Source organism: Neoarthrinium moseri, assembly GCF_022829205.1.
Source record: "Neoarthrinium moseri strain CBS 164.80 chromosome Unknown scaffold11_Wmoseri_CBS_16480, whole genome shotgun sequence".
Lineage (NCBI taxonomy): Eukaryota > Fungi > Ascomycota > Sordariomycetes > Amphisphaeriales > Apiosporaceae > Neoarthrinium > Neoarthrinium moseri.
The window spans coordinates 552,916-569,392 of record NW_026055125.1 but is presented as its reverse complement, the minus strand read 5'-3'; the positions used below and the strand labels follow the sequence as shown (position 1 = coordinate 569,392).

The following is a 16,477-nucleotide window of genomic DNA, read 5'->3' as shown; positions in this document are numbered from 1 at the left end:
GCTGGACCCGAGCGAGCGAGCGACCGCCTGGGCACCGAGCAGCGAGAGAGCAGCGAAGCCAGCAAGACCTTTGAAAGGACCTAAGGATTCAAGGATCCAAGGTCGCGCAGGACAGTCAGACGTGAACAATTTCGCCAAAGAACCCACCTGAGCTCAGACACGCGCATTAAACGGACGGGATGCAACTCTTTCCCTCAAAATCCCCGCCGCCCCCCGACTTCCCACAGCAGGGACCTGGTATGTGAGATACCCAGATAGCTAGGACGTGATTTCTTTCTTCTCGTCTCTGTTCTGTCTCTTGGAAATACCCAGCGACCAGGTGTTTTGTGGTGTCGCGTTCCAGCATTCCAGCCGCGAGATCCCGCCCGGTGCCATCAAATCAACCCAGCCTGCCGCGCGATAAGGAGCTGCTACTGTAGTCTCGGCAACCTACAGTAACCGAAGTAACTGAGCAGCGGAACGAGAGCGCGCGCGCAATCCGCTGGAGTTGTGCGCTGTGTTATTGTACGTAGGTACACACGCACATTTCATTCTTACAGAAGCTACGTGCCGAACCTTGGACAGCGGGCAGCCCAGCGGTCGGACCAAGTTAACTTGGGTCCTGTTTGGAATAGGAGGAGCAGCTAGGCCGTCGACGGCTACGATCAACCCAGGGACCCATCTGACATCGAGGCCCAGTGATCTCTCGTCGAGTCCCGTCTAATCTTACGCCCAAAGCCAAAACATCGCGAATATCCGGAGGCAAGCCAGTCGGTGTCCATCACTACGGCCCGCCGCACGAGGCTTCTTCCTCTTCCTTCCTACCCAGAACCCCGTCTCGCCGTCAGCCGGTCCTCTCGAGGTGCCGTCGCAGTCGTGGGCGAAGGTCCCAGGGAGTAGCCAAGCCAAGCCAGCCAGCCAACGAGTCACTAACTGCCCCGAGAGCCTGAAGCGCAAGGCTTCCCCTTCCATTCGCCAGCGCGCACCAGACCCAGCAGACACATTGAAGCGGCTGCATCATTGATGCATGCGCCTCCAACTTAACCTGCTACCTGCCGCGCATGTCTGGTCTGCATTGAACCTGAGCGCCCGCCCCCCTTTACTCTGCGTGCATCCGGACCCCAAGAGCACTTTTAGACTCCTGGCAGTCAGTAGCCCGACGCCGCGAAAGAGAGACAGACAACAAGCTTTAGCAGCCAGCCCCGAACGAAAGCTGCTTTTTCCCTCGCGCTGCCGGGACGGATTGGAGAGCATCCCAGTGCGCGCTTCCCGCATCTGATCCAGGCTCGTACGTTTGTCTGATACCGCAACGCGCTACAGCAGAGCCAGCACTTGCAGTCGCGACTTGTTGCGCGCGGGAGGGTTTCACTCGTTCAACTCATTCATCGTCATCCATTCCATTGTGCAGTCAGTCGACGCGCTACCCGACTGACCGGCCTGCCCTCGCTCACCTCCGCGGGACAAGGGGGTTGTCTGAATTGCAGCCCAAAGGGGATCCAGCCGGGACTAGACACGCCCGCGAAACAACTTCGCTCTCTCGTTCCTTTTTATTTTCTTCTGACTTTTGTTCCCGCGCTCGCCGACCCTGCGAGTCGGACAAGTGTGTGTCGTGCAATTGAGAGGCCACCGAACTCGAATTGTCTTGTACACATCGCCTCACTCGGCACCGCGCCGCAGCAACCGGAGCGCTGACGTATCAACTGCAACCACCATGATATGCTGAGCTGGCTTATTGGACCACCCGATTCGAGCCCAATCCGCGCTGCCACCCTCAATCTTGGCCGCATCGCATCTGCCTTTCCGTTGGAGTCAACCGCGCGTTCGGGTCTTTGGAGCACTTCTGGCCGCTGAGCCCAGAACTCATTCCCGGCCGGTAGCACTCGCGCTCTGGACCCTCGTCGTCGCCCTTGTTTATTTGGTTTCGATCGACTAGATACGGCCTCGACGTGAAAGACGTATTGGATTTCCCAGTTTGTTGAATCCAATCCACAGGTACGGAGCCTTCTACAGACCGCCACCTCGGCTCCTAGGCGTCGACAGTGTAGCTGACCGACAGATAAGCGAGGCACAGGGCAAAACAACAATAAACTTCCTACTTCAGCTATCTCCCTGCCCACGAAGCACGACCCATACACGCGTTTTTCTGCGTCAAGTATGTCTTCGGCCGCTTTGCAGTCAGCTCCTCACCAACCGACATCACTACCGCCACTGGATTCTCACATTTCCAGCCAGTACACCTCAAACCGCTCTCCAAGCCGAGAAGCTTATTATGCTAGAGAGAGCCAAGCCGCTGCCTCACCTGCATCATCTAACGGCCCGTCTAGGAGAAGCCGTAACACGGCGACCCATCACGACCCCGGCCAGTCCTCTACAATGGCATCGCGCACTGCCTTGGCGTCGCCTGTCCCAGTAGCGACAGGCGACCAGACACCGTCGACTTCCTCCTCGAGCCGCCGGCGAAACGAGCAGCCCGTCCCCCCGCCGCGCACGTCTTCGAGCCAACAAGGCGGGTCCAGCTCCAGAAGATCTGCCCGAGCAGAAGAGCGCGCAGCAAACTCACCGCGGAGAGCAGCAACCGGCGAAAGCAGTAGCAGCAGACCTGTGGCGAACGGCTACGAGGATTCAGGCTCCAGGCGGCGGGCAGCGCAGCAAGAGTCGTCAAACCGGGGCAGCTCCCGGGACAGACAGTCGACCACAACGATGCCTATCCGAACCAACACGAACACGTCATCCAAACAACCGTCGCGGGAAGCCAGTGAGGTATTGAACCGAGTTATCGTGTCTCAGCCCGAAGACGATCTAGAGCGAGAACAGGAGAGGCTGGATGAAGCTCAGCCGCACCAGGTGACACCTGGGCAAACATCACACGACTACGACGACTCCATCCCACCGCCGATTGCTAGCGCCAGAGAGGCTCATGATGATGGCAGGACCCGAAGAAGTAGACATGATCACTCCAAAAGAGAGAAGGCATCCAAATTTGGCGACTACTACTTGGGCCACACCATCGGCGAGGGCGAATTCGGCAAGGTCAAGCTGGGCTGGAAACAGGACGGTGGCGTCCAGGTACGTGCCCAGAAACGTTCGAGATATATGAGCCGAGAAATTATGCTGACAGGGCAACTGCTCTCCAGGTTGCCATCAAACTCATCCGACGTGATAGTGTTGGTAACAACCCATCACGACTGGCTAAGATCTACCGCGAAGTATCCATCCTACGCGGCGTTGCCCACCCCAACATTGTGCGATTACACGAAATGACCGAAACGGAACGACACATTGGAATTGTGCTAGAATATGCTTCAGGCGGTGAACTGTTCGATTACATCCTCACACACCGCTACTTGAAGGACAATGCTGCGCGAAGATTGTTTGCACAACTAATTTCTGGCGTTGGGTATCTTCACAAGAAGGGCATTGTGCACAGGGACCTGAAGCTGGAGAACTTGCTTCTGGACCGCAACCGGAACATTATTATCACTGATTTCGGGTTTGCAAATACGTTTGACCCTCATGATGAACTGAGCGTGGAACAAGAGTTGGGCCTTGGCGACCGTGACTTTGTGAAGAGGACCGGCCTCGACAAAAAGAAGTCCAATGGCCTACGAAGAGGAGACCTCATGCAGACGAGCTGTGGCAGCCCCTGCTATGCCGCGCCTGAGCTCGTGGTCAGCGATTCGCTATACACGGGTCGAAAGGTGGACGTGTGGAGCTGTGGTGTAATTCTCTACGCCATGCTCGCGGGCTACCTGCCTTTCGACGATGATCCCGCCAACCCTGAGGGCGACAATATCAACCTCTTGTACAAGTACATTGTCAACACCCCTCTTACTTTCCCCGAGTACGTCACGCCGCACGCTCGAGATTTGCTGCGACGCATATTGGTTCCCAGTCCTCGGAAGCGCGCCGACCTCTTCGAGGTTGCTAGACACAGCTGGCTGAGCGAGTATGCCCATGTTGTGGAACTCATCACCAGCACTACCACCACGTCGAGTGAGATACAAAATACAACGGTCCCCGCCAATGACGAAGAGCCGTCCGGGTTGGCACGGAGTGCGTCTGTGAGGGAGCCGTCCAAATCGAAGCAAACCGCCGCCGCCATGGGTGATCTGGCCAGGAAACAGGGCACTGTCGATCCCGACGAGCCTCCCGCACAAGGCAAGCAGCAGAAGGACAACAAGAGACGCACCGTGCAAGTTGAGTACGTGGCGCCGACCACGCAGACACAGCGTGGTGGTGAGGCAGCGAGCCAGGCTTCACCCCGAGGGAAGACTCGTGCTCGCTCCTCAAGTCGAGGACCGGTCGAGGTTCAGACGTCTCCTAACGACAAGCCACTCCCCAGGGACCCTCCAGTAACCAAGGACGCATACAATCCCTCGCCATCCCACCGGACAAGACCACCGAGCTCCCACAAGAACACAAACACACATTCCGCACGAGCCGGTCGTGACGGATCTCGTGCTACTTCTGAACAATACATGACGACCATCTCCGGGGCCAACGTGCCGAGACCGGCAACGGGAGGCTCAATGCAGTCGACTGGCTCCCGGCACGGACTAGGTGCCGGTGCTACACGCGCTTCGTATGGTCAACCGATACCCCCTACCGTGGCCGGTACTAATGCTCAAGGAAGGATGTCTCAACCCAGTAGCGGCGCAAAGAACTATGTGATTTCGAACCCGATACCCCAGGAGCAGCCGGATTTGGACTTTGGAAGACCGAGCATCAGTGCTGTCCCTGCGAAGTTCGCGCAGGTCTCAGGCTTTAGTAACACACCGCCTCAGTCCTCCGGTGGCGAGTCCAAGGGACACAAGCGTTCCAACACCATCGGTGAGATTAGCGACAAGATCTTTGGACGGCGCGGATCCATCTTCGGTGGCCGGAAGAAGCGCGATTCTCAGCAACCTTTAGAGAAGGCCAATAGAAAATATCCTCCGGTTAGCATGTCGAATACCATGTCAGGCGAGCCTGTTGGTCGCCCATCGATGGATTCACGTGCCTCTCGGCGGTCATTCTCCCAAACGTTAGGCCTATCCAAGAAGCAGAGCGGAAGTATGACTGGCTCGCAAGCCTCGCAAGAAAGGCCACCAAATACCCGCCGTTTCTCCCTCATGAAGGCCATTGGCCTTGGCAGAGAAGCAGATTCGCCGCCCCCCGACATGTCCTCATCGCAACATCTCCCTATGCAAGACGCACCGCAGACTGACGACTTCAGCCAGTACGCTGAACGGCCACGTAGTCGCGGGGACCACCTGCAGTATGCTGATGCTGCGTACGACGATGAGCTTCAAACATCCGGAGCGGTACCGCAGCCTTCGGCCACAAATCCAGCACGACACCAGCGCTATGCTCCAGGCTCTCGGCCAAATGCAATCCCTGCGTATATGCAGCAAGGCGCAGTGCTGAACTCAGGTTCCGAGTCTTCGATTGATCATCCGCGACGCAAGCCGGTCCACAACGCCGCCCCTTATCAAGGTGGATATGACTCAGACGGGCGGGCAGCAAGCCGAGGTCGCCTCCAGAAGAACAAGCGATTTGTTGACGCTTATGATGGAGAGGACTATGGTCGGCCGAACGACCACGCGGGAAGTAGCGGCGCTGCGAAGAGAGTGATGGACTTCTTCAGGAGAAGAGGCAAGGCACGGGGCGGAGAAGCCTGACTCTACAGGGATGGGAATGCCCTCCGAGCCGTGACGCCTGAGGGTTGACAAAACGTGTCCAAGGCAAGCAGGCTACACAACAAGCCTGCGGCGAGCAAACAACATCCTGCTGCATGATAAGCAACAAACAAATACCCAAACCGACAACAATGATTTTGATGCGATCATTTATCGTCTGCGTCCCGCAACCCAGCAACCTACTTAATACGACATTATAATCCATGGGTTGTGGGAGTTCTTCCCGTCAACCACAATTCAACTTAATACCTGGTTCACGGCTTGTCCCAATTTCCGCGATACCCCTATTCACGATTACTTGGTCCCAGTACGCCTAGTATGGGAAGCGGGGAATGATGCCTACTCTTTGAGGAACGGCCGTGCCCGCATTAGATAGACACCTAGACCGCGTCACGATTATTTGTTGGCATGGCAGATTTTTCAAAGACATTTCTGGGAGTTCTTGGTCTGGTGCCATCTTTGGTCTTTGGCCTTGGGCATGTAGGGGGGCTAGATCGGAGTGAGGCGCGGCACGGATAAAGGGAGCATAAGAGATGCTTCTTCTAGATCCTAGCCGTCGTGCGTTTTACTAGTTTCTTGCGAGATGGTGGGAAAGAGAGATATTTAATTTGTTAGCGTGTAAGACAACTATGGCATTCACGACGTATCTGTGCCTGTTTTCCATTTGCGGTGATTGATCTAGTAGGGCCTTTAATCTTTCAAACTTGGATCAACCTCGACTGATTGAATATTCTACTCTGGGCTAAATTGAGCTAGCTTCGGCAAATCAGCTATGAATCATTCTTGCTCAGAAAGAAGTGGGTAGCTCGCCGGCCAGACTCACCAGCCGATTCTCAACGGGAGTTATAACAACTCAGTCCTAGATCTTAAGAACTTCAGAATCTTAGAGCTAACCGAACCGCCGTTTGTTCGGATTGCGCTTTTTCGACATTTCGATCCAGCACTGCGATCGTCAGACCCTACGGATGATGGACTCTTCCCAGTCAAACCACGCCCTTGTGCTGGGGGCATCCGGCCTCATTGGCTGGTCCGTTGTGAACCAGCTGCTCTCCAATTACCCGATGCCGGGTTCTTTCCCAAGAGTCACTGCGCTCACAAACCGCCCCGTCGGCCTGGAGGAGTCCTGCTGGCCCACGGAACGCCTGAGCACCGGCAGGCCGAGCCTTCGATTGGTCTCCGGTGTAGACCTCAGGTGCGACGGTCTCGGTGATTCTGGTAACGGGCCGCAGGAACTTGCAAAGACATTACTAGAAAGAGTGGAGGATGCGCACACTTTCACGCACGTCTACTACTTTGGTACGTACACAACAACACGGCGGGCAGGGATCGTTGCGAGACGGTGGATTGACGCTGGGAGTGACACGAATGTCCTAGTGATTAGTATCGAATGAATACATGCTGACTCGGAGTGCTCATATAGTATTCACATCATTGCAGGACCATCTTGAGGAGGTGGCAGTCAACAAGCGCATGCTAGAGAACGTCATCGGCGCGTTGGAGATACTGGGTGCTCCATTGAAGTTTGTTGTCTTCCCCGGGGGTACGAGGGTACGTTGCGTTGCCGGAATATTGAACAGAATGACCTATTCTCCTACCAAGACTAACAAACCATGCGTAGGGCTACGGAATATATACCCCTGGCGGCACGTTCACACCTCCTCTTGCCGAGGACATGGTGAATAATCTGCCGCCAGACTATGCGAAGACGGTCGTGTACCCGGTGTTCCGCGAATTGTTAACGAAGGCGTGTCAGGGGAAAAGTTGGACGTGGTGTGAGATCTGTCCAGACGCTATCGTGAGTAATCCCGAGTTCCAATCAGAGTGTTCCAGCACTGACGGTGGCTAGATTGGATTCACGCCCAACGGCTCACAGTTCTCTCTTGCTCTCCATTGGGCGCAGTATCTATCTCTATACGCTCATAACCACGGCTTGAGACCTCAACAAACAGAACGGCCAGCGGCACCGGTGACGATCCCCTTCCCAGGAAACGAGGCTGCATACGAATCCAAGTTCACTCCCGTCTCCGCAAAAACTCTTGCGTGCTTCGCGATCCATGCTTCCATGGACCCAAACAACTGTGGAGGCGGTCGCCTATTTAATATAGGCGACAGCGTCAAACCGGCCAAATTCAGGGAGATATGGCCCAGGCTCGCGGCCTGGTTTGGCATGGAAGGCACCTCCCCTGTGGCATCTTCTGCAGACGACGCATCTAATGACGACAAAAAAGTCATGCCCGGACAGTACATAGCTCAGCACCAGGACGTCTTCCTCGGAAAGGGGTTGCACAGGGCTGTGAAGGCTGGGGTTGGTGCAGGGAGCTCGCAGCTCGACAGCGTGGGGACGTGGTTGACTTTTGACAGGCAGTTGAGCTTGAAGAAATTGAGGGACTCTGGCTTTAATGAAGAGAAAGATCCCGTAGACGGCTGGCTGGAGTCGTTTGAGGCTTTCAGGAAGGCCGGGTTGATCTTCTGAGCATGGCCATAATACAGAAGCCCTCTCCGAGTATTATGTATATAGAGTGCCATTCGAGACAATACAAAGCCAAATGATGATGAAGGTATAGTTTAAATGGCAGTGACTGTTCAGACGGAGTTGTATGCTTCCTTCTTTATTGGTCAACGGTGCACTGGCCAGACAATCCCGTGGGTCCCTCCCTGCCCGGAACAGGATATGAAGTCATATAACGCCACCGCACCTAGCTACCAGTCACGTACGAACGAATGAACAACAGTCTCATTGACATGAGATCCATCTCCTAACCTGGTATACTGCATCTCGGCTGAAAGAAGACATTGTCGAGGTGCTTCACAAAATGACTTCCGGGCTGCTATCCAAATCCGAACTTCAGGAGCAAGCCGCCAGAGGCCGGCCGAGCACACAGGCCAAAGCTTCCGCCATTGCATGTCCCGAGGCCGACGTATCGGACGCCAATGTGGTCAAAGGCGGATCCGCAGCCACCGCACAGAGCCTGCACGACAAGCAGCAGAACTTCTTTGCCAAGGCCGGTGAGGTTGCACGGAAGCCCGCCGGCGAAGTCACGAAAGAAGACGCAGCGGAGGTGCAGAAGGCCGAGGTGGGTAAATATGCGCCGTCTGTTTACCATGCAAGTACACTGAGGGACGTTTTGGCCGGCGAGACTCCTGGGTGGGAGACCACCGAAGGGCTCGACTTCAGCGGACGTGCAATCGCTTGCCGACCACAATGCTCAGAACCAGGGCCATTGAGAGAGGGATATGAGCTTGGAGCAGCAGTGTTGCGGTTCTGGCCACCGGTAGACACGGCGTTGGGATCGGACGTACTGTGGAGGGCATCTTCACGAATCGCCGCAGGGGCAAAACATGGGACGGGAACCTGGTCAATCAGTCAACTTGAGAACCAGAAAGATTATGTGCGCTTAATTCAACACCCTTTTGCATCAATTACAATGAATGTGTCAAATCTCCGCCAGCCAAAGGGGAACTAGAGGCAGTCGACCAGGAGTTACGGGTCTGGTTGCACGACACCAAGCGCGATACAGAGAGCACCCCGAAGATCCCAGCCAGTTTAAGAGACGACCAACTCCACTGCAACGGTGAATCGCCGTCGGCCGCATACGACTTGAAGAACATTGAGCCGGCCTGTGCAACACTTAGGGATCCATCTTCCAGCAGGTAATTCTCAAATGCCACCAAACACTGCACTGACAGTGAGCCGAAGTAAGTTGTCCAGCAAGCGATGACCAACTTCAGTGACCAGTCACCCTTTTCCTAGGACCAAAAGCGGAAATCCGGGACCAGAGGCTCCCCCAGTGTGCAGGGGTCACAACCCAGGAACAGGGTCACCGACGGGAAATTGTTCCCCACACGCGGCACTTAGACGTCTTTACTCCAAACGCTCGGTCGACAGAGGCATAGCGACTGGGGTGCATCCGATCTCCCTCATTCGTGGAACAAACTACAATGGAGTCCCCATCAGTAGTATGAATGGAGAGTGAATAGGTCATGGAAGGAGCAAAGAAGAAGAACAGAAAAAGTATAAGGTTCTATGCTCCACCATGGTCTACTCATAAAAAGAGCCGGTGGCCTCTTGGCAACTTGTAGATACCTCATCAGATCGTTCACCCTGTGTTGATACAACTCTATCGAAAACCTCGTCCGGTATACACAACTTCCATCGCCATAATGATGTTCACTTCATCCATTCTCTCGCTGGTACTGGGCGCCACTAGCGTCCTCGCCTCGCCCGTAACCCCGACACCGACGTTGGACAAGCGTGCCACAACCATCTCGTGTGATTCTTGGGGATCCCTTACCACTGGAGGCTACGTGATCTACCACAACAACTGGGGTGCATCGGCCGCCAGCTCTGGCTCCCAGTGCACCTACTTCGACTCGCTCAACGGCAACTCGGTCGCCTGGCACACCAGCTGGACTTGGGCAGGTGGTTCTTACAACGTCAAGTCTTATTCGAACGTTGCTCTTGAGAACGTGAACAAGAAGCTGTCCGCAGTTTCTTCGATTCCTTCCACCTGGAAGTGGAGGTGAGTGTAATTCCACCCCGCAACGAAGACTACAGCCACTAATACTCTGCTCAGCCAAACTGGAAACAACCTCGTAGCCGATGTTGCTTACGACCTCTGGCTTGCCCCAACTTCGGGAGGCACCAATGCCTACGAGATCATGGTCTGGCTCGCAGCCTACGGCGGCGCCGGTCCCATCTCTTCCAGTGGAAGCCCCATTGCTACCGTCACTATCGGCGGCAACAGCTACAAGCTGTTTTACGGCCTGAACGGCAGCACCAAGGTCTACTCCTTTGTTGCATCCAGCACCATCACCAACTTCAGCGGCGACTTGAATCTCTTCTTCAAGTACCTGACCTCCAGCCAGGGTGTCCCCTCCAGCTACTACATCACCTCGCTCCAGGCCGGCACCGAGCCCTTCACCGGCTCCAACGCCGTCCTGACGACCACCGCTTACAGCATCTCTGTCTCTTAAACGTGGAACTGTAAAGCCATATTCTACTGTATATATTGGCCACTGGCTACAATTATGTCCATATCATCCATAGAGACCAGCTTGGCGTCTCACATACTTTCAGGTGTGCTCGTCTTGGTGCATGGTGCATGGTGTATTAGACTGCTCCCCATAATCGCAGTCTTGCTTTGAGAAATAATGTGCTCCTAGGTTTCACATACTGGGCCATCAGTGTAGGCACTGGTCTCGTTGATGTATCTTTAAAGAAAACTCTTAACGAGTGTGTTTCTATGCAACCCTGGGTTAAAATAGATTGCTAGGTAATGGGCACGTTTCAGACCACTTTCAATTTTGAGCCTCGCAAAGACCCGCCATCGTGAGAAACTTATGATTTTGACAGGGATGATACATATCTTCAACCGCACACAAGACTTAAGCCAGACTTGTGCCTCGTCCGGATGAAAGTTAGTGAATAGTGCTTGCTGTCTGCCGCTGCCATCCGCCATTCTAGTGTAAACACAAGGGAATGTACACTATGCCCAGTGCAGAATAGAAACACCTAAGAGACTCGTATGAGTGACATCAGTCACGTGTGGGGGCCACAGACGACAGGTGCGCAGTCTCACTCATCGTCTTTCACTGGTCTCAATGTTGCGATGCTTGCGGGGACAACAACACAAAATCAAGTCGCACTGCCCTGTCAGCGCCTCTTATGTTCAATGACGGAATCCAGTCTTTTCTTCACCGAGGAGCCAAGGACTTTGAACTCAACCGAGCATAGCTGCTACTTGCGACAAGCCCGGCTATATCGTGAGGGAACCTTGGAACCGACTCTTGTCAACATTCGATTCAGCCTGACCGTCGGCCCCGCCCGTCAGCCATGTTCTTACAGGTGCTTGAGAGCCTGAAGCCTGCAGCAGAAGCCACCCCCAAGAAAACAGTGCGACCAATAGTTGGGTTAGATTAGTGGGCTATGCAATTTTCTCGCCGTTGGATACCGGGTTGCTAGCCCATTGACTCAACCCAGGGCGAATGTGGAATCATGAGTTCATTCGCAGGCATTGAGACTGGCGAGTACTCCATCCACGTCTTTCGTGCTTCTGCTTGCGCTTCAATGCCTTGGTATTGAGCAGAACCCTATTCTCACATCGGATATGACGGCTTCGTCCCAAGAAGGCTATGGTTCCCACTTGTAGGCCGCGCTCCCCACGTACACCGACGTCCCGTCGGGGGCGTGTTCCATGTACTGCGTTCCTGAGGTCATGGAAAGTACGTAGGTAGTCTACAATTTCGCATCCACGTAAGACCTGTAGGTCGGCAAAGCCCAATCTTACTTGTAAGCTCCCGCGCTGTAGGGTAACTTGTTCAGATCTGATTGGACTCACATGCTGCTTCTTCCAGGGGACAACGAACCGTACCGCTGTACCAGTAGTTCATTAGTTTACATGATAAAGCTGAGTGCTCTGTAGTGAGTTTTCTCCCAGACCACGGTCTCCTTGACCTCATACATGGGACAGCAAACCACCTGGTCCAGGCGTATTTGCTTGGTTTAGAAGTGTTGTGGCGGCTACAGAATGGGCCACACACCGAAAGCGACTGACTTTACAGTCGGTTGGGTTTGCGCCTTGCCCATTGAGCTGGCCGCCGCTGCAGAGATAATGGATGAGGAATACGACAACCTCGACCCCCAGCCTCCTCCGCCACCGACCGACACAAATGTCTATACCTACGGCCGCATCGGCGTCCATCAAGTAGTTGCGGCGTGTCTCCCAGCAGGCCAGATGGGCAATAACCAGGCTGCCGTCGTCGCCAGCCAAATGCGCAATAGCTTTCCTGCCTTGCGCTTTGGCCTACTAGTCGGCGTCGGTGGTGGGGTGCCGTCCGGCGAATATGATATCCGCCTCGGCGACGTAGTAATCAGCCAGCCTACGGGCCAGCACGGTGGAGTTATACAGTTCGACTTTGGCAAAACAGGCCTCAACGGCCGGATCTCGCGGACTGGGAGTCTCAATGCGCCGCCACCAATCCTCCTTAACGCCCTGGCTAAACTGCGCGCAAACGACATCCGGGGCAAAACCACAATTACTCAACATCTATCTAAAGTGTCGAGCAACCGGAAGTTCGCTTGCCCAGGTCCACAAAATGACACGCTTTATGCACCAGCATCACGCCATATCCCTGGACCTACCTGTTGTATGTGTTGCCGGGGCGATGTCATAAAAAGACTACCGCGCGCCACTCCAGAGCCAGTCCTCTTTTTCGGGAACATCGCATCTGGAAACCAAGTAATGAAGGATGGACCAACACGCGATTGCATAAGCCATAGCCTCGGTGGGGTAATGTGTTTCGAGATGGAGGCCGCTGGCCTCATGAACAACTTCCCATGCCTTGTACTTCGAGGTATATGCGATTAGCGGATGAGCACAAGAATAAGAAGTGGCAAGCTTACGCTGCGGCCACAGCTGCGGCATACGCGAAGGAGTTATTGAGCATAGTTTCGCCGAGCATTGAGATGTCAAAGGCGCCTCAAGTCAAAGCTCCAGAGACAAGTAGAGCTGTACCCCAGGCCAATCCATCAAGGCCAGCCTCGCGAGGGAGGAGAATACAACATTACATCGTTCCAATATCTTCAAGTAGTATATACACTGGTCGGGAGAGTGAACTTGAAACTGTGCGTCAAGCATTCGAATCGACAACCGCAAACTTACAAAAACGTTTCGTTATCTATGGAGGACCTGGGACAGGAAAGACAGCGCTAGCTCTAAGATACGCTCAGGACTCAGCGGTAGGCTACTGGGGTGTTTTCTGGATTGACGCCAGCAACCTGGCCAACGCTGAACAGTCTTACGCTGAGATTGGAAAACAGGTGGGCACTGACGGAAAGATCAATTCCGTCAAGTACTGGTTCTCAGCTCGTCCGCACTCTGAATCGTGGCTTCTCATCATCGACAATGCGGATTATTCTGGACATGATGGCGTGCGCCTTGATGACCTTTTTCCTCCAGGAATCAATGGTAGCGTACTGGTAACCACGAGGGACCCATACCAGAGAAGCCACGGTACAGTTGGAAGCAGACATCTTGAGCTGGGGAATATGATAAGCGACGATGCCATCAATCTGTTTCTCCAGGCAACCGAGGAGAAACCCAGTCAGACATCTCGCCAAAGAGCAATGGAGATATGTGAGCGTTTGCATTTCCTCCCGCTTGCTATTCTATATGCAGGACGGGCAATCCATAAGAACCCTTCACTTGCTAAGGGCTACGAGCGGTACTTCGACAGCAAGATTCAGCGTCTCCGTGACGACTGGTATCGACATCGTCGAAACAGTCCAGGAGTGGCAACAAAAGATTATTTAGCCCTACAATTCGAGGATGATACCAGTAGAATATTTGCCACCTTCGAAATGCTAGTAGATCTTCTCGAAACTCGAGCCACAGAAGGAAACCGACAGTACCAGGATGCACTGCAAATGATCCACGTCTTCTCGTATATGCATTTTCAAGACATCCGCCTAGAAATGCTCATCGATGCTGCCGTCAACCTGGAATTGGAGGCCACACAAGAACAAGAGGAAAAGAGAAAGGAGGAACATGCATTGCAACAATTGAATATCAACACCAAGCAGACGCGGCAATCAAACGCATATAACCTTGTTCGCGCCATGCTCTGGGGGCAGAAATCGCCCGCTGTTCTGCCTGAGGTTCTAAAAAGTCCGGATCACCACACAGGAGAGATGCTGAAGCATGTAGTCAGCGAGAATCTCAAGAACTCGCTCCAGGTCTTGGTGTCGATGTCGTTGCTCATCCGACACGGAAGGGATGGCCACGAGTCATACCGCATACACCCACTAGTCCATCAGTGGATTCGCCATCGGCCTCAACGATCAATCGCAGAGCAAGCTCTGTTTTGCCAGCTTGCAAAAACGACGCTGGCGCGTGCCTCGAGATTAATAGGCGGTGACTCAAAGGACGAGCTCGCAAAGCGCGGCCCTTTGAAACCTCACATAGACCACGCACGTAGATGTTGGACCCAGGTCCAATCCGACATTGAAAATCAGCGACAGCAGAGCCGCTGGACCTGGCTACCTGGGAGATTCAAACTCATGCGAGCCACATTTGGTCCGCTGCAAGCATCCGAAACTGCTAGATTTGGCAAGATTTACTTGGATTGCGGTGCATTTGAAGTTGCGGAAGGCCTGTTTAGGGAGGTGCTCGACTATTTACTACGTGTTATGGGTCCTGATCACAACTTCACTCATCGCGTCAAGTTGGCTTTGGCCGTTGCTGTATTCTATCAATCCCGTCGCAATGAGCAGAGTGAGCTATTGAGTCAGATTTACGAGTCTCAAAAGAGATCTCTAGGCCATCAACATCCTCGCACATTGGATACTATGACTCTGCTTGCCGAGTGTATCCTTCACCAGACCCGCATCACCGAAGGGCTGGCTCTGTGTGAAGCAGCCCTTCAGGGCTTACTGAGGGCGTACGGGCACGACCATAAAGCCACATTGAGATGTCTATACTTGATTGGGAAAGCGTATCACTGGAAGATGGAGAATGAGAAATCCGAGAAATATCATCAAGACGCTTACAAAGGCGCACAGAGGCTGCGGGGCACAGTTGACGCGGTCCCAGAGGACGATTTCCTCATGTTCAAGCAAGAATATGCATTGGCAACAATTCGCTTGGGGTCGACATATCATGAAGCAGCAGAAAGACTCCAGCGAGAAGTCCTTGCGGAGCGAATAAGGCTTTCGGGTGTGGAAAACCTGGTTACTTTGCAAGCCAGGGCAGTTCTGTCCCGTATCTGGGCACGGCAGAGACGTTACGCAAAAGCTTACAACGACATGGAAGAGAACTTGAACATTGCTTTGCGGCAACTTCCTGTTGATAATATGCTGATACTTGCCGGTAAAACATGGTTCGCCGATGCGCTCGTGCAAAGAGGCACAGTTGATGATTTGGCTCGCGCTCAAACACTCCTCACACCTGCCTTAGAAAAGGCAAAATATGCTAATGCTGCAGGCCCAGATGGTGAGCATGTAGATCACATCACAGCGATGTGGGTTTCTATCAATTGCCTTGCGAAGCAGCACAGATTCGAGGAGGCAATGCATAAGTGTCTTGAACTCAGGGCTGGCATACATGGAGTCGGGAATCACGGCTTCGGCGCGAAACATATCTTCAATAACGATCTGAACAAAATGATGGCCCAACTGGCCCAGCGGATACAAGCCAACGAAAGTGGCACTAAGCTGGAACCATTTGAATATATAGACATCTATTTCTAAGTAGAGATTATGGGATTAAATCATTATGTATGTGCAATTCTGTAATACCTGGCTCGGTTAAAAAAAAACATGCTTTGCATGCTTGAAAAGGCCTGTTGGCTGTGTTCTAGCTATTAAATTCATACCGAGAAGTATGCAGATACTACTTATTTTCCATCCAACCAGCGACCAAACAAAACACGGCCTTGTGGCAAGTTTGCTACGATATGAAGTACATTCTTGATGTCGGTCAGTTGCTGGGGGCCAACCACAGCATTCCTGGTGGCCCTGCATGATACTCCGTAGCGTGGCCAATCATTCACCCTCCACAAACTAAAGGCTTGCATGAGGGGCTGAATGCCCAAGTTAGGCAAACCAATGCTGACGGGGAAAAGTATATAACAGCCCAACGTAGCCTCGCGCGCCACAACTTCCTATCGATATGGCTTTCATGTTGCACACCACTCATTTGCGGCTGTCCAGTACATCATTTGACATGGGGAAGTCAACGAACAGTTTATATCCCTGGACAGTCATCCATGGCGTCGCGGTAGCTTTCCTGCTGTATATTATCTGCAATTGGTATCGGCACAAG

At 53.5% G+C, this 16,477-nt stretch overlaps 5 protein-coding genes across 5 annotated transcripts; all 5 read left to right on the top strand.

Annotated features, from left to right (window-relative positions):
• Positions 1-2,133: 2,133 nt before the first annotated feature.
• On the top strand, positions 2,134-5,639 carry JN550_004316 (uncharacterized protein; the record flags this gene model as incomplete). The annotated part of the gene is made up of 2 exons (XM_049315818.1): positions 2,134-3,045; positions 3,114-5,639. The coding sequence occupies 2 exons, from the start codon at positions 2,134-2,136 to the stop codon at positions 5,637-5,639; spliced, it is 3,438 nt and encodes a 1,145-aa protein (XP_049173854.1).
• Positions 5,640-6,625: 986 nt separating this feature from the next.
• On the top strand, positions 6,626-8,130 carry JN550_004315 (uncharacterized protein; the record flags this gene model as incomplete). Its single annotated transcript, XM_049315817.1, has 4 exons — positions 6,626-6,953; positions 7,078-7,205; positions 7,276-7,452; positions 7,504-8,130. 4 exons carry the CDS (start codon positions 6,626-6,628, stop codon positions 8,128-8,130), a joined length of 1,260 nt encoding a protein of 419 aa, XP_049173853.1.
• A 340-nt stretch (positions 8,131-8,470) lies between these two features.
• Positions 8,471-9,121, top strand: JN550_004314 (uncharacterized protein; the record flags this gene model as incomplete). Its single annotated transcript, XM_049315816.1, has 1 exon — positions 8,471-9,121. One exon carries the CDS (start codon positions 8,471-8,473, stop codon positions 9,119-9,121), a length of 651 nt encoding a protein of 216 aa, XP_049173852.1.
• A 697-nt stretch (positions 9,122-9,818) lies between these two features.
• On the top strand, positions 9,819-10,631 carry JN550_004313 (uncharacterized protein; the record flags this gene model as incomplete). Its single annotated transcript, XM_049315815.1, has 2 exons — positions 9,819-10,177; positions 10,232-10,631. The coding sequence occupies 2 exons, from the start codon at positions 9,819-9,821 to the stop codon at positions 10,629-10,631; spliced, it is 759 nt and encodes a 252-aa protein (XP_049173851.1).
• Positions 10,632-12,184: 1,553 nt separating this feature from the next.
• On the top strand, positions 12,185-15,903 carry JN550_004312 (uncharacterized protein; the record flags this gene model as incomplete). Its single annotated transcript, XM_049315814.1, has 2 exons — positions 12,185-12,743; positions 13,025-15,903. The coding sequence occupies 2 exons, from the start codon at positions 12,185-12,187 to the stop codon at positions 15,901-15,903; spliced, it is 3,438 nt and encodes a 1,145-aa protein (XP_049173850.1).
• Positions 15,904-16,477: the final 574 nt, after the last annotated feature.